General features: G+C 36.2%; 1 protein-coding gene across 2 annotated transcripts in view; it reads right to left on the bottom strand.

Moving 5' to 3' along the window:
* Window positions 1-23,349, bottom strand: part of PALS2 (protein associated with LIN7 2, MAGUK p55 family member) — a 124,124-nt gene that overhangs the window by 32,782 nt on the left and 67,993 nt on the right. Inside the window, exons 2-5 of one of the 2 annotated variants that reach the window (XM_064290081.1) lie at window positions 21,056-21,174; window positions 7,744-7,896; window positions 3,240-3,389; window positions 2,253-2,480 (exon numbers count right to left, since the gene is read on the bottom strand). In XM_064290081.1, coding sequence (XP_064146151.1) covers window positions 2,253-2,480; window positions 3,240-3,389; window positions 7,744-7,896; window positions 21,056-21,172 — 648 coding nt within the window. In that variant the 5' untranslated portion in view covers window positions 21,173-21,174. Of the gene's footprint in view, window positions 1-2,252; window positions 2,481-3,239; window positions 3,390-7,743; window positions 7,897-21,055; window positions 22,506-23,349 lie in introns of those variants that run through there. The other variant, XM_023544348.2, reaches the window with a different exon arrangement.

Below are 23,349 nucleotides of genomic sequence, written 5' to 3'. Positions count from 1 at the left end.
CGGTACAGCTCCTAACAGGACGGTTGAAGAGGCTAAAAGTCCTTCCTTCCCCACAGTATCTCTTAGGATGACTATGGTTTGCCCAGGAAATATGCCTAGTTTATGCCTGTTGTTCTAGTATAATTAGTAATAGTTCCTCCTTTTGCTCTCAAAAATGTCTCAATTTGGATATGTCTTAATCCTTTTTTGGGAATTCTTCATGCTATTAGTCTCTTATTTTTTTTAAAGAACTTAAAAACCAAAAACCAAACCCACTGTTGTCAAGTCAATTCCGACTCATATAGAACCTACAGGACAGAGTAGAACTGCCCCATAGGGTTTCCAAGGAGGAGCTGGTGGATTCAAACTGCTTATCTTTTGATCGGCAGCTAAAGGCTTAACCACTTTGCCACTGGTTCTCCAGAGGACTTAAGCCAAGGCTAAATATGTCTGCATTTCATGCTCTTCGGACCAATTTGTCAGGTGCAGAATCTACATAGGAATTTGGGCCAAAGCCTAGCTATTAATATTACAAAAATTTATTTTGCCCATAAAAGTCCATTACAACCATGGTGAGCTGGTAAGAATTCTAGAGTTTGGACCACACGAAAAAAAAATCTTCCTAAATATCACAATTAACACATAATAATAAAAAATAACAAATTAATCTTAGGTTTTATTCTTCCAGTCTACTCAGGCTTAACATAGATCTCGTATCGTCACCAATGGAAACGTACCTATTGAGGAACAGAGGTAGTCTGAGAGGTGCTAGTCATATGAAACGTAACACCACTTGTAATACCATTTCTTTCATGATTCTTTTCCTTGAAAACAAGGTCTCTCTGCCTTCATTTCCACCAAAGTTCATTACAAGTCTACTAATTTTCAGAAACCCAATTCATGTGCTAAAATTCGTGACTAAGTGTTCTGTCCTATCTTCCAAAGAATAGTATAAAACAGGCATTCAACACGTCATTTCGAAGAACTGTATGGAAATTTAAAAACTAGGCTTTTTAATTCTTATATTAAAAACACAAAAATAAGGTACATTGGCAGTATTTTATGTAAGAAAGCTTATAATTCCATACATTTATCAAATAATAAATTTCTGAAATAAACCTAAATATTAAAGGCATCAATCTAAAAAAACTGACAGAAATCTCCTATTTCTACATTACCTAAGCTTGAAAACCCTCTCTCAGCTCCAACACTTCTACCGTATTTGAATAAACGTCAATTCTTTCTTGCAATTACTTTGTTACCTTTTCTTTCTTTACAACTCTATTATACCACCAATACTTCGCCATCACTACAAAAACGACGACTTGTTGAGCACTTGTGTGCCAGGCACAGTTATGAGATCTTTATATAAATCAACTCATTTCATTCTCAGGACAACCTTTTGAGAAAGGAAATATTATCCCTAAACATACAGATGAGAAAATGAGGCAGAGAGAGGCAAAGCAGCCTGCCCAAAGTGAAACAGCTGTTCAGTGGCAATATTAGTAATTTAACCTAAGCCGTCCTCCTAACCTTCAACAGAGTTATCTTTCACACATCACCTCATACCTTGAACAGTTTTCTACCTGGATACACCATCTCAACGCTCTTCTTTTTGAAATTCACTTAATATAATGAGGACAGATGAATCTTAATATAGCACCACTCGCATTTAAGCAATGCCCTGCTCAATAATCTATTTTACCTAAAAACTAGTTATAAGATACAAAGCAAAAGTATGCAAACCAGGTAAAGATCATCTTCAACGTAGACCTGTCCTCCCCTCGTGGTCTCATTCTTCATTTAGCCCACTGCATGAACACTAAGCTAGAGGCAATCCGGACTATATTCTTATCCTTTCATGGTGCCTAAAACAATGCCTTAAACATAACAGGTGTCAAAAATGTTTGCTAAATTGATGATTAAAAGGCTTGATTGGTTTTTCTGATATCTACCTGTAGGTTATTCTAATGCTAAGGTTCATGAGTGTTCACAAATATCTTTATTATTTTCTTTATAATAGCAGAATACTGTTAACTATTTTAAAATCTAAAAATTCACCTTTAACGAAATAAAGCAACTCAGAACAATTAAATCTGTTTTTTCACATTTCTTTAGAAAAAGAGTAAACACTGGTGGTTACATCCAATGCCCCCCCGCCCCAAAAAACACATTGCCGACGAGCCGATTCTGACTCATAGTGACCCTACAGGACATCCAACAGTATAATTAAAGAAATAAAAGTATCTTAATATTACCAAGAATTTTATTACCTGTTGAGGAATAATAGTATCTCTATAGCTTGGTAAAATCTTTAGGGTGACACTTCCACTAATATTTTTCAGTAATTCTTGTAGTTCCTTTGGATTGTTTCCAACCTCATGGCCATTGACTTCTTTAATGATATCTCCCACATGAAGCAGACCTTGTCGATCTATCATTCCTCCATGAAGGATTCGGGCAATCACCAGATCATTATTTTCAACCCTAAATGTTACACCCTATAGAAAATAACATTACCATTTATTTTAGATCATTCGAAGGAAATATTTGGATACATATAACAAAGGAAATCTAAAAATAGGTGAGTGAATCACTCCCACCTTTCCCATGTTCTGTCTCAATCTTCCAATCCCAATGAGCTATGGCAACTGTGACAACATATGCCATCCCATAAGAAAAGGTCTTCCATAGTAAGGTTAACCTTAAAAATGAAACTGATACACTAGCATCTATGCTACATTCTGTAGGATAAAAGGAAGCTCAAGAGAACAAGTACAGGTATTTGTGTATTCTGATGGTCTTGCTTCTGACCTTTTTTTTTTTTTTTTTCTGTTTCAGTTCTTATAGTTGGGATCTAGAAATAAGAATTTAAGCAGGAAATAGTAAATTTCCCTACTAACAGAGTCCTACCATGGCTTCTATTTTTAATAACAACTTTCTTCTGTGTTTGGATGCTGTCATTAGCAAGCAACCTTCCTCAAAAGATAGGAAGAGAAGGAGTAGCTATCTTCTGAAATTTTTGCTACCAACTGGCACACTTCTAGCTTTTGCTTCAGTTTAATTTTTTTATTTTTGTATACTAAATTAAGTTGAGAGCACAAGCTGTGTACTTACACACATACAAAAAAGACTGATAAACATGAATACAGTTTTCATAATAATACCATTATCAAAAGGAAAAAAACTGAGATAAGAGTATTGATTGAGTCACATATGTCAGATCTCAGATTTAAGAAAGCACTGATTTATCTACTCACCAATGGCTCTCCAGCTCTTTTGTGAATACCAAGAATACGAATGGCATCCACTGGCAATAACTGATTATTGATAGAATTGTTCATTTCTGGGCTTGAGGGAGGTGAATCATAACACTTTGATGCCACAATATCATGGGCCTCCAAGAGTGACTATAAGGAGTCAAAATAGACTATGGTTATTAACTATTGACAGAATAAATTAATATATTAAAGATATTGTTAGCTCATTATGCCAGTGGGATACTAAAAATATCCAAAGCACATATTATTAATTTGCCATGTATGAGTTAAATCAAATAAACATAGTGTCATTTCAAGAAATATAAACACATAGTTTTATTATCATCAATTATAGCATTTCTTGCTTTGAATTTGAAGAGACAAATCATTTACTGACTTTTTTTTTTTTAAGTTGCATGTGCAATGAAAATTGAACTTAGGCTTCCAAGTCTGGTATAATGAAGGCACTGGATTTCATTGCTGCAATTATCATCATTATTAATATTGATTATCAAAGAATATTTCTTGAGTATTATATAAACTCAAATGGCTAGGATTCTAAATTTTTATCTTGAAGTTGTTATATTACTAATACCATATGTTTTTTACATGTACAAAATGTCTGTTAAAGATACTTACAATAAAAAATGGATACTATCAGCGTCTTATATCAGTGATGGAAAATTTTGGTCTATAAAAGTTTGGGTGTATAAGAGATACATTTGGGGGCTGAGGAGGGATAAGCCAGTAATAGTCCTAAATATACTTCTCAGTATCTACACTTACTATTTTGTGCTTTCACCAAGGATGACTTTGAATTAGTCTTCTAAGAATTTCTTGCAATTTTCTTTAAGTATTATTTATTTTTATTTTTCATTCCTTATCCTATAAGAATGATTAATGCTGCTATTGTCACACTCAACATAACTGGGTTTAAAAGAAATTATTTTTGAGTGGATGAGATGCAAATTCCAAATAGTAAATAGAAAGAAGGGAGCAAGTGTCAATGAGTCAGAATAAAGGTAATCAGGATATTGGGTTAATTCATAATTTTTGGTCGCTTCATGAAAATATGTGTAAGAAACTGGAGAAAAAAATAAAAAAGAATAAGAACAACTGCAAACTGATACATGAGAATGCTTCTAACAGATGCTGGAAGTTACTCAAAGCTCTAACCTGGGCTACCTCGCTTTTCACATTATGCTCTTGTTAGGTGCCGTCAAGTTGGTTCTGACTTATGGTGACCCTACAGGACAGAGTAGAACTGCCCCATAGGGTTTCCAAGGATTTGAACTGCTGATCTTTTGGTTAGCAACCAAGCTCTTAACCACTACACCACCAGGGCTCCAAAGTTAAACCCATTGCAGTCGAGTCGATTCTGATTCATAACGACCTTATACTCTCTTAGGCAATATTATCCACTCTCATGACTTGAACCACTATTTACACATTGATAACTTCCAATTTTAAAATCTGCCCACAAACAGCCAAAGACATGACAATTTGGAAATCAAAATAAAGATTGTAGAATGCTGAAACACACTGAATTAATAGAAAAATCCTAAATCCATAATGATATTTAAAAAAAACCAGGACAACTAAAATACACTCATTTGTCACCGTTGAAGACTACTATTCGAAATATCTCTTTACTTTGAAACTGGTAAGGGTCAGAACCAAATGTTCGTCCTGCCTTTTCAATAGCAGACACATTTTAGGGTAACTGTTAGCCCCAGTTGATGCGGAGCAATTCCACTGTACAGAAGAACATCAGCTCATAAATGTAGAATGAGAGAACCTGGAAGGTATTATTTTGCAACCTATAATGAAAGTACTGATTCAGGTAAAGGTTATTAACCCGTGTTCATCATCAGGTAAATGGCTGATAGGAAAGAATATTTGTATAATGCTAAAATCAACACAGATTAATTACTTCCTAGTTACACAAAGAAAACTATTTCAAAGGAATGATCAGGTTGTGATCATGGGGCCAGTTTTAGCACTGATAGTGGTGGAGAAACCAGGAGTTAATATGTCTTCTGATAATACAAACATGCTGCATAATTCATGTTGCATCACATCACTTAAGATATATTCTAGCCCTATAATTAACATGAATCATTAACCTTTTAGGAAGAACTTCCATTTAAAGGTAATAGAAAGGATAGTGGGATAACTAAACCACCAGGACAACTAAGCTACAAGGAAACAACCAGACAGATCTAGAGTGGGACATTCTGCAGGATAACTGGCCTGGTCCCTTCAATAGGCCAGGGGAGGTAGAGGGTGCAATCTGATGCCACACACGGACCTAGATAGTAAATGGATATGGACAAACCACAGGGAGAAATTCGAGTTTTTTTACATGTAGTATATGAAATAGAAATCTACCGAAATGGAAAAGAAATCAATAACTGAAAAAAAGGCAAATTACAAAATAGCTGTACAAATTATCTCAAATTAGTAAAGAAATATATACATATTTGTATGTAGAAAAAGTATGGAAGAATAGCCACTAAGATATTACAGCAGCGATTTGGGTAGTACAATGTAATGCTTTAATTTTTATAATTCTTCTTACCTGTATTTTCTACTTTTATGTATTAAATTTTATATAATTTATATATTTATTAAATTTTACATACTTATTAAAAATACAGAAACGCTGGTGGTGGAGTGGTTAAGTGCTATGGCTGCTAACCAAAGGGTCGGCAGTTCAAATCCGCCAGGTGCTCCTTGGAAACTCTATGGGGGCAATTCTACTCTGTCCTGTAGGGTCTCTACGAGTCGGAATAACTCAACGGCACTGGGTTTGGTTTTTATTAAAAATACAGGAACCCTGGTGGCTTAGTGGTTAAGATTTACAGCTGCTAACCTATGAGTCGGAATCGACTTGATGGCAGTGTTTTTTTTTTTTAACCAAAAAGTCAACAGTTCGAATCTACCAGGCACTCCTTGGAAACTCTATGGGGCAGTTCTATTCTGTCCTATAGGGTCGCTATGAGTCGGAATTGACTGGACAGTAATGGTTTGATTTGGTTTTTATTAAAAATATATAAAAATCAAACCAAAACCAAACCCATTGCCATTGAGTCTATTCTGACTCATAACGGCCCTACAGGACAGAGTAGAACTGCCCCATGGGGTTTCCAAAGAGCGGGTGGTGGATTCAAACTGCTGACCTTTTGGTTAGCAGCTGAGCTCTTAACTACTGTGCCACCAGAACTCCAAAAAATAAAAAATATGTATAGCATGGCTGAAAGCTCCACATAGGTGCTTCAGAGGTATCACAAAATTACCATGGTCCAAAACGGCTTCTCCTAGGGTTTTCCCAATCCTAGTCAATGATCCTCAATTGTTTATGCCAGAAATCTTGTCCTTTTTCTTCCCACATCTCTATTCTGTGCCTGTCATAGCTAACTAATCACCAAGTCCTATTGATTTTACTGATTAAAACTTGTAAATCCTCACATTTCTCACTACATATACTGCCATCACAATTTCTTGCCTTAGTAATAACCATCTTGCTCTACAAATCTGACCTCTCCTTGGTTAATATACAACCCCCGCCTCAAGAGTTTTCATTGTCTTCAGAATAAAGTCCAAACACCTTAGTATGTTTTGTAAGACCTCAATCAACTGGTCCCTGCATAAAGGGTATCTCTTTTTGTACCTAAGACAGATTTATGTAAGAACCATCTCACTATAAGTCTTCACATTTTGCAGTAATATTGGTGGAGAGTCACATAAAGACTTCAGCTGAGAAAGAGCAAAGTGGTGTTACCATTTGATTTTCAATACTAGGATTTGCAAATGAAAAGCAGGTAACACTTTATTTTCTTTACCTCAGCACCACTAATTGACAGTCCATTAAAATGTAACATCTCTGTCATAACCTGAGTTTCTACGTATGTGTGGATCTATTTCTGGACTTCCATTCTACTGAATTAGTCTATTTTTCTAACACTGCCCAAAACCACACTGTCTTCATCATGATAAGAAATCTTTCCACCTTTTTCTTTTGAGAGTGATTCTTCATGGTTAAACTAAGTTAAACTAAGGCTAAATGCTTAAATCACACTTATTTGTGTACTTACGGAGAGTGTGTTATATAAGTTTCTATGATTACACAATTCTTTTATTCCAGTCATCGAACGCACACCAGTCTTAAGCAACAACACTGAAAATGTACATTACTGGTCACAAGGGGGGCTGGGACACAGAGTGATAGTGGGCAAAATCCATTATCACCATGAGAAAAATATCTCTAGCATGTAGTCTATGGTGAATCAGGAATTTTTTTTTTTTAATTACACAAAGGAAATCCATTCTGATGTGTATCTGTTTATGAATCTTCAGCTTATCAGGATATTAAAATACCTTAGTTAGAATTCACATATTTATAAATACTATCCTAAATAACCCTAAAAAACATCACCTTAAACTGAAACTTAACTAGTAAAGGATATAGGACTTGGGGAAAAGAATAACAGGGAAAAGTTACCTGGAAGTGAGGCTCTTTGAGAATACCAACCAGTTCTGCCACATTTTCATCCACATTTATCAGAGGAGTGATATCTTCAAGAATCTCATTGACTAATTCCAAGTTGTTGTCACTGACAGCTTCTAGTTTTGAATCTTCTAGCCTCTCATGAGCCTGAAAAGACAACAGTGTATTAAAGTAATAACACCATATTATTTCACTCTAGACTCTGGTTTTCTTCTTGATTCATTTCTTTTTCATAAAGAAAGTTTTTTAAAAAATATTATTCAGAGTTTGATTGATTGAAACCAAATTTAAGCTTTCACCAGAAGCAATATATAGATTTTACAGTAAATATATCATGCAATATAATAAATCTTAGCCTTTATTCCTATCCTAAAAGTCACAGAAAACTCATTTTTATAAGTCATCCATAAAAAAAGAGAGTAAGTCAGAAGACTATCTTTAAAACATTGTATTTGCTACCTACTAAGAGAATTTCCTAATGACCGTAGTCTAGGCTCAAACCCTACATCTACTCTTTATACTTAAAATAAATATGACAAAGAATAATAAAGAATAGGAGCATAACCATGGTATGGACTAACAGTTAAAAAAAAGTCATTTTGGGAACCCCACCAGAATTCTAAAGTACAATTTTCTAATTTTGAAAATCAGCAAAAAGTCAGTTTACAGCAGGTGGCCCTTAAACTGGGCCTCAAAGGATCACAGGACCATCTGATTTAATTGGGGGTGATCTCCTCAAGTCCTTATAGCCTAAATTGTTTGTACTTTTAATCTACAATTTTTCCCACAGAAAATGAACCATGAATCACTGTCACAGAAAATAAGTAATCCTAATTATTGTTTATTAAAAGAGAGTCTTAAATTTAAACTGAGAATGAACATTAAGCAGGCGTTATTTTTAAGTGTTGTTTGCATTTCTGATAAACATTTGCTGTCTGATTTTGAAGAAAGGCAAAGCATAATTATTAAGATTTAATTTATAAATCCAACAATATAAGATGACAAATCTTACATTTATAGTTTAAGATTCATTTCTGTAGGTGCTGAATCAAATTCTAAATTTCAAGCGGTAACAGTATCAAAATTTATCAGATAACCATAATACTTTAAGGAGCCCTAGTGGCACAGTGGAAACCCTGGTGGCGTAGTGGTTAAGTGCTACAGCTGCTAACCAAGGCGTCGGCAGTTCGAATCCACCAGGAGCTCCTTGGAAACTCTATGGGGCAGTTCTACTCTGTCCTATAGGGTTGCTATGAGTCGGAATCGACTTGATGGCAATGGGTTTGGGTTTGGTTTTGGTTTTGGTTAGTGGCACAATGGCTAAGTACTGGGCTGCTGACTGACAGGTGGCAGTTAGAACCTACCCAGTAGCTCCATGGGAGAAAAGACCCGGTAATCTGCTCCTGTAAAGGCTACAGCCTAGGAGACCCTATAGCGCAATTCTATTGTGTCCTCCAGGGTCGCTATGAGTCTGAATTGACTCGATGGTGTACAGTGACTACATAATACATTATACAGAGTGGATCCTTCAGATTCCAAACACACATTCTAATTTTAAAAAGGCAATTTTTTTCTTTTAAATGTATTTTTTTTCCTAGGTGGCTCACAAGAGTAAAATTTTAAGTGAAAAAGGAGCTAGCTATACATTAAGCAATATTTTTGAGAAAAACTTCAGAGGAACAAATTTTAAAAGTCATATGAAACAGACTGATAAAGAAGAAATCATAATTACAAGGAAAAATGCCAAAAAGATCTAATATAATTTAAACAGAGGAAGACATTTCTGTTAGATTTAGATGAGAAAAAAAATCAGAAAGACTAGAAAATGCCACAAAGAATGGAAGGGGTAAATCTGTAATTTTCTGGAAGTAGAAATACAACCAGATAATGAATGGCAGGGTGATGCGAAGGCAACAGATGATGTTATGGAATGACAGTCACCACTGGAAAAAACAAACAATCGACACGATCAGTTAACTCTCACACGACAAGCTAGAATTGCCAATTGTGTACATACAAATATTTTCTGCTAAGAAAATACTCAACTTAGCATCTTTAATTTTATAATACCCTTAATACTTTCACAGGAGTATAAAAAAGCTTTAAAAAGAGAAAAAAAAACCTAACATTTACTGAGGGCTTTCTCCGTGACGGGAACTACATTCTAAGATGTGTGTTGGGCCGGGGGCGGGGGGGCGTGTATTAAGCAAAGGCAGGCATTCTCTCACCATCCTCACTCTGCAGATGAAGCCATTGACACCAAAGGTGAAGTTCATACTATTGGTAATTGACAGAGTCAGGCAGTCCGACACCAACGCTTGGACATTACCTACTAAAGCTTATTGCATTTCACTACTCTACAAAGAGCTACTCTGACAACATCTTGCAGTGAATTATTCAATCTCACATCTGATGTTTTATTCTTACTAACTTCAATGGATGAGATACGCTCTGACTGACTGCTAGTTGAGTTGCTGCTTCTTCAGTATCACTCCTTCAGTGCAGATGTGATAAATTAATCCCAGTTGGCCCAGACTACCCGCATAGTTATTTTACACTCCTGTGGTTCCGAGAATGCCACCTCTCCCCCTCCTCCAACCTTCACTCTTTCACTCTAAGTAAAAGCAAACAGGAAACATGATGATTGGCTTACTGTTTTCAGGTACTATGGCAACATATATTCTATAATATCCACAGTCCTGTGCTATATGATCAGCACACAGTAACAATACTTTAGATACTGGTTGAGTTTGCTTCAGCTCAGGACTTCGGAGCAAGTAAAGCAAAAGAAATGACCAATGAATAGCAAACTCTAATGTATCTTCCCCTTTTTTCTATGTTCATCCATCACTATGACTCCCAAATTGGGGTGAGAACAAGTGAGAATGTGGAAGGAGTAACGCAAGAGAGAAAGAGGAAGTTAAGTGGGAAGGCAGAATTATGTTATCAAAATAAAAAAACATACCTGAAGGCTTTTTCTTATCAACCTCACAGACTGGTGCTATGATAGGAAAAGAATCTCACTAGAAAATACAGAAATTCTCAGGGGAAAAATATGGTTTTCTTCCTAAAGAAATGGCAGCCATAATTACATTAACATGGAAAACCAATTTCTGAAATATATTTGGGTTCGATCAAGATCAACTTTACTGTTTACAAGAAAGCAAACACAGGTTCATATATATTTTTTCCACTGCATTTATTAATAAATAACTTTTCAAGCTCTAAGATAACTGTGAAAGAAGTTGGGACCTTTAATTCACATTAAAGTCAGAATTCATTTAATAGCTTTCAAGAGGCAAGTACCAGCCTGAATTTAACAAACTAAAAAAATGACAAAGGAAACATTGAAACCTGACCAGACAGACATCGTTTGATTAAATGGGTCTTGTCTTCCATTAAGGAAAAACTGAAAGCTAATGTAACTCAAATACACACACACACACACACACACACATATATATTTCATCTGCCACAAGTGGTTGGAAGAACATGTCATAACTGGGTTCGTAGAACACCTGGAGCTGACACAATTACGGCTTAGCCTTCTTGTATGTCTAATTCTGAGAATCCTATTTGTCACTACGTCTTAGAAAAATGAACTACAGAGAAGAAAAAGGTCTTTCAGGACTTTTGAGTATTTCACCCAAGCACAGTCCAACCACTCTTGCAAATAAGGTTTTTAACAAAAGTTGTAGGCTATGTTTAAAGTGACAAATACTATAATCTAATATTAATAATAATAATAACATCATGTGTAGTAGGCTTGCCTTTCCTTAAAAGCAAGGACCACATTATAACAGGTCTATATGTAGTAGTTCAGGAGGCATGTGGCTCCTCTGTTAACCAGAAGGTCAGCTGTTTGAACCCGCCAGCTGCTCTGTGGGAGAAAGATGTGGCAGTCTGTTTCTGTAAAGATTTACAGCCTTGAAAGCCCTATGGGGCAGTTCTATTCTGTCCTGGTCACCATAAGTTGGAATGGACTCAATGGCAGTGAGTTTAGTAGCCCATTAAATAGCTCTTGAAAAATCTAAGAACGTGGGAAATAGGTTTGGTTCTGTGGTCAAGAGTCATTCTCTTCCACCTGAGAACAAGAAACATCAAGATAAGGCCTCATACTTTAAAATAAATTTGAATTTGTGTAGAAGTAGAACCCAATTTTTATTTTCCTTTTGTACACCTTCTGTCAAAAACAATGAACTTTGTTCTGAAAATAAAAGGACGGAATAATTATCAGTAAATGAGTAAAAATATTAGGAAGCATCTTTTTAACCAAAATGAGTTCAAATTCCTAAATCAGGCAAATTATATCTCAAGGTACCAAGACAGTTTCTAAATAACATGGCTAAGTACCTCTTAGGAGTGTCTGTAGGATTACAGAGATCACACAGATGTCAGAAAACTAGAAGTGGGAATCTGTTATACTTTTTTCAAGAGGAGAGAGAACATTTTTGAAAGCTTGGCTTTAATAGTATTCAGAGAAAACGTAAGAGAATCTTTTTATAATCTTTGAGTGGGAAAGACCTTTCCAACTATGATGCAAAATCTGGAGCTATAAATCATACCAAAAAAGAAAGAAAGAAAGAAGGAAAAAAACCTGGTAAACTTAACTGCGTGAACATTTAAAAATTTTTCTTGTCAAAAATCAGGCAAAGTCAAAATACAAATGACAAGCCACGTCTCACAAAATGCTAATTTTCCTATATATAAATAACTTCTAAAAATCAATTTAAAAAAAAAAGGATTTAAAAGTCATTAAGAGAAACTGGGAAAGAATATGTACAAAAAGTTCACAAAAAGGACACCCACAATACCCTTTTCCTCCTTTGCAGATTGGCAAAGGTAAAACGTCTGATAACACAGCATGTTGGTGAGAACATGAGAGAAGATGAGTGCTCTCATCCATGCCTGGTAGAAATATACGCTGGTGAGAAATCAGATGATATCTACCAAAATTATAGCAATTCTTCTGAATATTTATCCTATACATATATTCAGCAGGTTTCTAAGAGAAAAAGCCATCTAAATGTCTATCAGAAGGCGGGCTGAAAAACTGTGGTATATTCATACAATAGAATATTACGCAGTCTTTACAAAGAATGAGGTGCTGATACAGAATCAAATGCAAAAAATCAAGGCAATCAAACAGAATGCAAAAGTCACTGAACGATATAATTAACATCATCTGCTAGCAAAATTCTGCTGAAGATAATTAAAAAACGACTGCAGCCGTACATCAACAGGGAACTGCCAGAAGTTCAAGCTAGATTCAGAAGAGGACGTAGAATGAGGGTATCATTGATACTGTCAGATGGATCTTGGCTGAAAGCAGAGAATTCCAGAAAGATATTTACTGGTATTTTATCAACTACACAAAGGCATTCAATTGTGTATATCATAACAAATTATGGATAGCACTAAGAAGAATGGAAATTTTAGAACACTTATGTACATGGATCAAGTGGCAGTCATTCAAACAGAACAAGGGAATTCTGCCTGATACAAATTGTATCCTTTCACTTTATTTATTCAATTTGGATTATCCCTGGGAATGGGGGTGGCATTTCTAGTTAGAAAACTTGTGAGAGTTATCTGTATGGCCCCTTTTTTTCTTTTTTTCCCATATACTTCAGGATAACATCTCACTGTACGGTTTGCTGAACAATCTGAAGAAGAGCATAGCATCAGGATTGGAGGAAGATTCATTAACAACCTATGATATGTAGGTGACACAACTTTGTTTGTTCAAAAATGAAGGTGACTTGAAGCACTCACTGATGAAGGTGAAATACTACCGCCCTCAGCAGGGATTACAGGTAGTCCCCGATTTATAACATATTCAAGTTACGATGAACTGTACTTACGGCAGGTTTTTTTTGGGGGGGGGCAGGGGGTACAGCTTACGGTTCATAATACGTACATGTGCAATGTTGCAGAGCAAAATTTGCTGTCGTTATCATTCTCAGATGCTCATTCACAGATGTTCAATTTTATGATTTACTGTTCAAAACACTGCCATACAGATTTAGTTTTCTAAACTAATCAGGGACTCAGCTGCTTGAAAACATAGACCCTGATGCTGATCACTTTGCTAAAGCTGGCAGGCAGATTTGGTAGGCTGTGAGATGTTATCATGAAATATATAAAGAAAAAAAGAAAAGGACCATACAGGCAACTTCCACTAATTTTTCGAACTAGAAACATCATCCCCGTTCCCAAGGATAATCCAGATGATCCAGAACCTTCCACAAGTGGACTTATTACTACAACTAACAAAATGCCAACATCATCCAACTCTTCTCCTCATCTGTCTTAGTTACCTAGTGCCGCTACAACAGAAATACTACAAGTGGATGGCTTTAACAAACAGAAATTTATTCCTTCACAGTTTAGGTGGGGTGGAAGTCCAAATTCAGGGGGCCATCTCTAGGGGAAGGCTTTCTCTCTCTGACAGCTCAGGGAAGGTCCTTGTCATCAATGTTCCCCCTGGTCTAGGAGCTTCTCAGGTGCAGGGACCCTGGGTCCAAAGGATATGCTCTGATCCCAGCTTATCTTCTTGGTAGTAGGAGGTCCCTATCTTCTCTGCTCATTTCTGTTTTACATCTCAAAAAGAGATTCACTCAAGATACAACTTAACCCTGTAACCCGAAAAGCTGGACTATATGAAGAAGAACACAGCCTCAGGACTGGAGAAGGCTCAGTAACAACCTGTGATATGCGTATGACACAACCTTGCTTGCTGAAAGTGAAGAGGACTTGGAGCCTCATTAACATAACTGCCTCTAACTCTGCCTCATTAATACCATAGAATTTAGAATTTACAACACATAGGATAATCACATCATATCACAAAATGGTGGACAACCACACAATACTGGGAATCATGGCCTAGCCAAGTTGATATACATTTTAGGGGGACACTATTCAATCCATAACATTGTCAGAGTAAATTTTTATGCTCTGTGTATTTTTTACATATGTATGAAAACATATCTGTCAGTTTACATGTAATGTTTCCAATATCCAAAGTTCAGACTTATAAAGATACTGACAATAAAAGGCAATAATGAAAACTAAAAAAAAAAAACTACCACATTTTTACACAAATAACGCACACTTACATTGTTTGCCAACCACATGCTCTCCAAGTGAGGTATTTTCGTAAATGCACTATGCTAACTTTTTTACACCAACATAATGATATTGTTTGATAATTTTCGCATTCTCTTGGATCTCCTCTCTTTGAAATGGGTACAAATATAGATCTCTTCCAGTCATTACTTTCACAGCAGAAAAGACCCATATGTTTTCCACTCTTATTTTTTTCTATTAGCATTTAGTAACCAATAAGATTTTTTGATATCCTTGAGGTCATTCCATAACTCATCTAGTCTTTGGTCATCATCATTCAATGAATCAAATCCATTCTTGAGATGGTCTCTAAATTCAGGTCATACTTTGGCTCTTGTGGGCTTGTTCTAATTTTCTTCAACTTCAACTTGAACTTGCAAGTAAGCAATTGGTGGTCTGTTCCACAGCCAGTCCCTGGCCTTGTTCTGACTGATGATATTGAGCTTTTCCATCATCTTTTTCCATAGATGTAGTCGATTTGATTCCACCTGGCGAGGTCCACGTGCATAGTCACTGTGTATATTGTTGAAAAAAGGTATATGCAATGAAGAAGTCATTGGTCTTGCAAAATTCTATCATGTTTTCTCTAGCATTGTTTCTATCACCAAAGCCATGTTTTCCAACTACAAATCCTGCTTTGTTTCCAACTTTCACATTCTAATAGCCAGTAATTATACATGAAGAAAACAAGAAGTCACTAAAAAGACAGGAAAGAAAGAAAAGACCAAAATAGATGTCAGAAGAGACTGTGAAAGTTACTCTTGAATGTAGAGTAGCTTAAGTGAAAGAAAGAAATGATGAAGTAAAAAGAGCTAAACAGAAGATTTCAAAGGGTGGCTTGAGAAGACAAAGTAAGGTATTATAATGAAACGTGCAAAAACGTGGAGTCAGAAAACCAAAAGGGAAGAACACACTTGGCATTTCTCGAGCTGAAAGAACTGAAGAAAAATTCAAGCCTCGAGTTGCAATACTGAAGGATTCTCCAGGGAAAATATTAAACAATGCAGGAAGCATCAAAAGAAGATAGAAGAAACACACAGAGTCACTGTACCAAAAAGAATTGGTTGACATTCAACCATTTCATAGAGTAGCATATGATCAAAAATGGATGGTACTAAAGGAAGAGGTTCAAGCTGCACTGAAGGCACCGGTGAAAAAGAAGGCTCCAGGAATTGATGGAAGACATAGTGAGGTGTTCCAACAAACAGATGCAGTGTTGGAAGCACTCACTCATCTACGCCAAGAAATGTGGAAGACAGCTACCTCGCCAACCAACTGGAAGAGATCCATATTTGTACCCATTCCAAAGAAAGGAGATCCAACAGAATGCAGGAATTATCGAACAATATCATTAATATCACACACAAGTAAAATTTTGCTGAAGATCATTCAAAAGCAGTTACAGCAGTACACTGACAGGGAACTGCCAGGAATTCAAGCTGGATTCAGAAGGGGAAGTGGAACAAGGGATATCACTGAAGATGTCAGATGCACCTTGGCTGCAAGCAGAGAATACCAGAAAGATGTATTTATGTGCCTTATCGACTATGCAAAGGCATTCAGCTGCGTGGATCATAACAAATTATGGATAACATTGCAAAGACTGGGAATTCCGTAACACTTAACTGTGCTCATGCAGAGCCTGTACTTAGACCAAGAGACAGTCGTTCAAACAGAACAAGGGGATACTGAGTGGTTTAAAGTCAGGAAAGGTGTGCGTTAGGTTTTATTCTTTCACCATACTTACTCAATCTGTATGCTGAGCAGGTAATCCAAGAAGCTGGGCTATATGAAGAAGGATCGACATCAGGATTGGAGGAAGACTCATTTACAACCTATGATATGCACATGGCACAACCTTGCTTGATGAAAGTGAAGAGAACTTGAAGCACATATTGATAAAGATCAAAGACTACAGCCTTCCCTATGGATTACATCTCAACACAAAGAAAACAAAAATCGTCACAACTGGACCAATAAGCAACATCATGATAAATGGAGAAAAAATTGAAGTTGTCATGGACTTCATTTTACTTGGATTCACAATCAACACCCATGGAAGCAGCAGTCAAGAAATCAAAAGACACGTTGCATTGCCAAATCTGCTACAAAAGATCTCTTTAAAGTGTTCCAAAGCAAAAATGTCACTTTAAGGACTAAGGTGCACCTGACCCAAGCCATGGTGTTTCCAATTGCCTCATGCGCATGTGAAAGCTAAATAATGAATAAGGAGGACCGAAGAAGAATTGATGCCTTTGAATTATGGTATCGGCAAAGAATACTGAATATATGATGGACTGCCAGAAGAATGAAGAAATCTGTCTTGGAAAAAGTACAACCAGAATACTCAGTAGAAGCGAGTATGGTGAGACTCTGTCTCACTAAGTAGGACGTCATGCTCGATAAAGTAGAGGGTCTGTGAAAAAGAGGAAGACTTAACGAGATGAATTTACACAGTGGCTGCAACAATGGGCTCAAGGATAACAAAGATTGTGAGGATGGCACAGGACTGGGCAGTTTATCGTTCTGTTGTACATAGGGTTGTTATGAGTCCGAATCAGCTCGACGGCACCTAACAACAACAAGATTCGTTGGGCCTCCTGAGTGTTGTTAATAAAGCTTGTACTAATGATTATTAAGATAATTCAAAATGTAGAATCGGAGTGATTTAGCAGTTTTTAGCCAATCTGTGAAAAGGTGAAGCTTTCAATGATTTTACCCATTTGTAATGTTAATATATACTGATGACTCTGTAATATTCCTTGGACTTGGGCAGACATGGCTCTGGCAGCATGCTTGTCTATTTCTCTCTTTTGCCTCTTTGAACATGTGCCAAATAAAATGGTTCTTTTTGCTTTGCTATAATTTTGTGATATTTTTACCCTAGGACAGGTTGCACATATAGATGCCCTTCAATATTCCCATCTTTACAAGACTTTGGACTCTACAGAATGTCAAGGGGATTCCAGCATTTCAACCTAAGTGACTGTAAACCACTGCTGAATCCAGCCTTCAATTAGTGACCCAAGCAGATTATTAAATCATTGCCAGGTACTTGTGTCAACATATTAAACGGGTAATGTACACCCATTTAAGGGTGGAGAATGGAAGTGGGGGGGGCAAATAAAAAATAACAAGTATAATTCATTCTTATTTTTTAAAATTGTGAACCAATAACTATATTTCATGGAGAAAAACTGTGAACTGTGAGGATATATGAACAAAATTATGCTATCGCCATGTTAAAGGAATTGAAGCGAACATTTGAGTGACTTTTTTACCCTTAAGAGGGCTTCTATTTAGCACAGTGATGTGATGAATAAAACTCACAGTATGAAATAACAAACGTAAATCATGCAAATTTGAAAATGATTATAATTCATATTAGAATTTTTATTAAAAATCAAACTATATAAATCTTTTGTTTCCTAAAAAAAGAAATGTGCCTTTTTTCTGTGGGAACTTCACAAATTTTCACTTCTTCTTTGACTTTGAGGAGTTTTACTATGATGTTCCTAGGTGTGCTTTTCTTTATATTTCTCTTTTCAGAGGGTTCACTGAGCTTCCCGCATCTGTCAGGTGTTGTTCTTCACTAGTTGTGGAAAAGTCTTGGCCATTATATCTTCAATTATTTCTTCTGCCCCTTTCTCCATCTCCTCTCTTTCTGGAATACTAACTACACGCACTTTAGATCCTTTGACTATGTCTCACATATTCTCTGTTCTGTCCCTGCCCGTTCTTTTTTCCTGAGCTGCAGTTTGGATGTCTCTTATTGACCTGTCTTCATATTCACTAACTTTGTATCCTGCTGTGCCTGGTCTTCTAGCAAACCCATCATGAGCCCTTAACTTCAGATACTGCATTTGTCAATCCTTGTTTACAAACTCTGATAAAAGGACCATCTTTGGGAATCCATCTACTCTTTATTTTTTTCATGATTATTAGTCACCTGTCTGTGCCTCTACACATGTCTAGCAATGCATGCTTCTTTGTTTCCTCACCAATTTATCCATTTATTTCCTACTTATTGGAGCTCTGGTGGTGCAGTGGTTAAGAGAGCAGCTGCTAAACTAAGATCAGAAGTTCAAATCCACCAACGGCTCCTTTGAAACCCTATGGGGCAGTTCTACTCTGTCCCATGGGGTTGCTATGAGTTCTATGAGTTGCAATCAACAGCAATGGTTTTCTTGGTTTATTGTACTGGGAGTGTTGGCCTGCTGTGACTTAATCACCTTTTTCTTGAAAGCAGAAGTCCTTCCTTAACCTACATTGTGGAGCGCCGAACTATCATTGCCTCTCTTTATTAATAACCTTTTTTTTTTTGCCTGAATGTTGGATACTCCTGGGTGTTTCTGTTCTTTATTTCATTTTTATCATCAAAAAGCAAAGTAGCTTCTCACCTGCTCAGAAGTCACCTAATCACTTCATGTTAAGAATCATGAACAAGATGATCCTCGGAGAGGCCAATGTCAGAGGCACAAAGGTCAATAAATTTTTACCCATAGAGAAGTTCTTAAAGTTCCTCAAAACTTCTTTATCATGATTTTATATATATAGTCAAGCCCTGTGTTATGGCAGAAAGGGCAGAGAATTTGAAGACAGATGACGTGGCCTAAACACCATCTCTGATTTACTAGCAAAGAGACCTTAGGCAAACCATTTATTTACTTTTAGCCTTAGTTTTCAATTTGTAAAGTTGTTGCAAAGAAAAAACCGTATATTTTGGAGACATTTGTAAACTATCGGCATTGCTTAAAATGACTTAAATGATTCTTATCTAGTTTCTCAATCTACAACAGATCAAAAGCCATAAATTAGACAGAAGTGGATACAGGGTATAATATATATTCACACACACAAAAAAAGGACAGTCAACAGTATGACATCAAAGGAAGAGCTGAAAAGCTATTTTTAAAGTACCAACAAGAACTTAGAGTATGTTATTTAATACAGAATCAAACAGTCCCTACTTATTTCAACAGACCTTGATGCTATTACTTTACTACAACACAATACAGTGGCTGGTGTTCAGGACAAAAAGCTTGGCTTTGAAAGTAAATTGTGCCCTGCATATTATTTATAAAATATAGGAACACAATCAAAAACGATTAAGATAAAAATTCCAGTTAAGTGATCTACAAGTGGATTAGTTTCTAGTTAGGAGCCAAAGCACGTGATCTTAGTATCAGTAAGCATGCGAATGAAGTGAAGATTCTGCATCATTAACTTATTTTTACTAACAGAAGATTCTGTAAAAGATATGAGTTTCAGTAGCCTTAGAAAATAAGTAATAGGATGTGGATAAAAAAGAACATGGTACAGGGTAAACCAATATTCTAGTAAAGATTACAGAGAACGAGAATCATGTGGGGGGCTCTAAAGAATGGTATAGCACGTTTGTAAAGGAGTTAATAACTAGCCTTTAAAGGGATGTTTATTAAAACAGAAAAGTAGTATAAGTGTAATAGGCCTGGACAAAAAGTGGTTACAAAAGTATACTTATTGTATAAGTTGAGAAGAAATTACTGAGTTGACTATGGAAATAGACTTAAAATATCAGGGTTATGCATGAAAACACAGTACTCTGAAAAGTACTAATAGGAAGGCAAGAATTTATATGAAAACAAGTACATAATCTAACATAACAGAAGAAAATCAGTTCATTGCTGTTGTTGAGAAATAAACAGGATCTTTTTCACAGGCTCTATTCTAACGGAGGAGCCCTGGTGGCACAGTGGTTAAGAGCTCGTCTGTTAACCAAAAGGGCAGCAGTTCGAATCCACCAGCTGCTCCTTGCAAACCCTATGGAGCAGTTCTACTCTGTCCCATAGGGTCGCTATGAGTTGGAATCAACTCGATGGCAATGGGTTTGGTTTTTGTTTGGTATTCTAACAGGATTATGCAGTTAAGATTCCCCTAAAACAATAATAGTGTTAGGTCAAAACTAGAGTCATTTTATGCTATATTTAAAGTCAGAATTGAAAAGGCAAAAGTGGTCTAAGTTTCATGTACATTAAGATTTCATTATGTGATGTGATAAGTGCTATTATTTGCTAACTAATGGGAAAGCCTATGGTATATCAACCAAATTCTAAAATAGTAGTATCTGAAAGAGACCTCTGCAAAAAACAATTTTAAAAACAATTCAGTAATCTTACGCATAAACCAATATTACCTTAGCAAGTGATTTTACAATAGGATTCTCCATAATCCCCTTGAGGAAAATTAGGTCTATTTCTTCTGCTCCCGTAGATGAGGGCAGTTCCGTAAGGTTATCCAACACTTGCTGCATTGCTGCTGAGATAAAAAGCAATAAAAAAAGAAAATTTAAATTCCAAGCCACTATGGAATAAAGATTATAAAATAGTACAAGTAAAAGACATTAACACTCTTAAAAATCATATTTAAAAAATGGAATTGTTAAATAGGTATAGGCTCCAAATTGACTTCCCATGAAATTAGTAGTAGGACTCGTTCTTATACTCAATTTGGGCTTCACAGGACTACCTTATACATACTTACCTACTGTACACTTGGCTTTATATTTTTCAAATTTAAAAACACCACACAAGAAGTAACAGAACCAGAGCAAAGTCATAGAAACTTCACAGACACATTCAAACTCCCTGAGAGACTGAGCTACTGGGCTAAAGGCTGGAGACCATGGTCCTGGGGGACATCTAGCTTAATCAGCGTAAGTTGATAAAGAAAATGTTCTACATCCAACTGTGGTGCGTAGCCACTGGGGTCTTAAAAGCCTGATAGAGGCCATCTAAGGCACATCTACTCATCCCATCCCAGCTGGAACAAAGGAGAATGACGAAGACCAAAGACACAAGGGAAAGATTAGTCTAAAGGACTAATGGACCACGACTTATCACAACCTCAACCAGACTGGGTCCAGCACAACTAGTTGGTGCCTAGTTACCACCACCAACTGCTCTGGCAGGGATCACAATAGAGGGTCCCAGGCAGACTAGGAGAAAAATTTAAAACAAAATTTAAATTTACAAAAATGAAAATGACCAGGCTTGCTGGTCTGACAGAGACTGGGAAAACCCCGAAAGTATGACCCCCGGACACCCTTTTAACTCAGTACTGAAGTTATTTCTGAGGTTCATCCTTCAGCCAAGGATTAGACAGGCCTACAGGGCCAACAATAACACACATAAGGGATGTGCTTCATAGCTCAATCATGTATATGAAACTAATGGGCACAAGCCCAAAAGCAAGACGAGAAGGCAGGAAGGGACAGGAAAACTGTACTAATGGAAACAGGGAACCTGGGGTGGAGAAGAGGAGAGTGTTGACACATCGCAGGGTTGGCAACCAATGTCATAAAACAGTTTGTATGTTAACTTTTTAATGATACACTAATTTGCTCTGGGAACTTTCACCTAAATCACAATTTAAAAAAATAGAAAATCTGAATAGAGATTGAATTTGTAGTCAGAAAACTTCTCATAACAAGCTTGGGACCAGGAGGACTTCATGGGTGAATTCTACCAAATGTTTAAAGAAGAATTAACACCAATTCTTCACAAACTTCCAAAAATTTGAAGAGAGAACACTTCCCAATTCATTCTACAAGATCATTATCATCCTAATACAAAAACCAGACAAAGACATCACAGGAAAAAGAAACTGTAGTCAATGTCCCTTAAGACTGTAGATGCAAAAATCCTTAACTAAATACTAGCAAGTTGGATACAGAAAATACAAAAAGGGTTATAAACCATGACCAAGCAGAATTTAACCCAGGAATACAAGACTGTTTCAATATACAAAAATGAACAAATGTAACCTACTTTACTAATAGCACAAAGAACTAAAAACACACCTCAACAGATGCAGAAAAAAACATCTGACAAAATCCAACATCCTTTATGACAAAAACAAAAGACTAGGAATAGAAGGAACACTCATCAACATAAGGTACATCTATGAAAAACCCACAGCTAATATCATACTTAATGATGAAAAACTAAAAGCCTTCACCCTAAGATAAAGCCTAAGACAAGGATGTCTACTCTTGCCAATTCTATTCCACATTCTACTAGAAGTTCTAGCCAGGGCAAATCAGCAAGAAAAAGAAATAAAAGGCACCCAGATTGGAAAGGAAAAGATAAAACTCCCTCTGTGCAGATAACATAATCTTGTATTTAGAAAATTCTAAGTCATAAATATTTATTAGAACTAATAAATGATTTCAGCAAGGTTAGAAGATATAAGATAAATATACAAAAATCAATTACATTTTTATACACTAGCAATGAACCTGAAAATAAAATCAAGAAAACCATTTATTTTACACTAGCATCAAAAGAATAAAATACTTAGAAATAAATTTGACAAAACTGGTGTAAAATTTGGACATTGAAACTACAAAGCTCCACTAAAAGAAATTAAGGACCTAAGTAAATGAAAAGACATCCCATGTTCACAAAATAAAAGACTTAATATTGCCAA

The sequence above is a fragment of the Loxodonta africana genome, chromosome 8 (genome assembly GCF_030014295.1).
Source record: "Loxodonta africana isolate mLoxAfr1 chromosome 8, mLoxAfr1.hap2, whole genome shotgun sequence".
In the NCBI taxonomy this organism is placed as follows: domain Eukaryota; kingdom Metazoa; phylum Chordata; class Mammalia; order Proboscidea; family Elephantidae; genus Loxodonta; species Loxodonta africana.
Note: the sequence above shows the minus strand (reverse complement) of the source record. Positions and strands in the feature narration are given on the sequence as shown.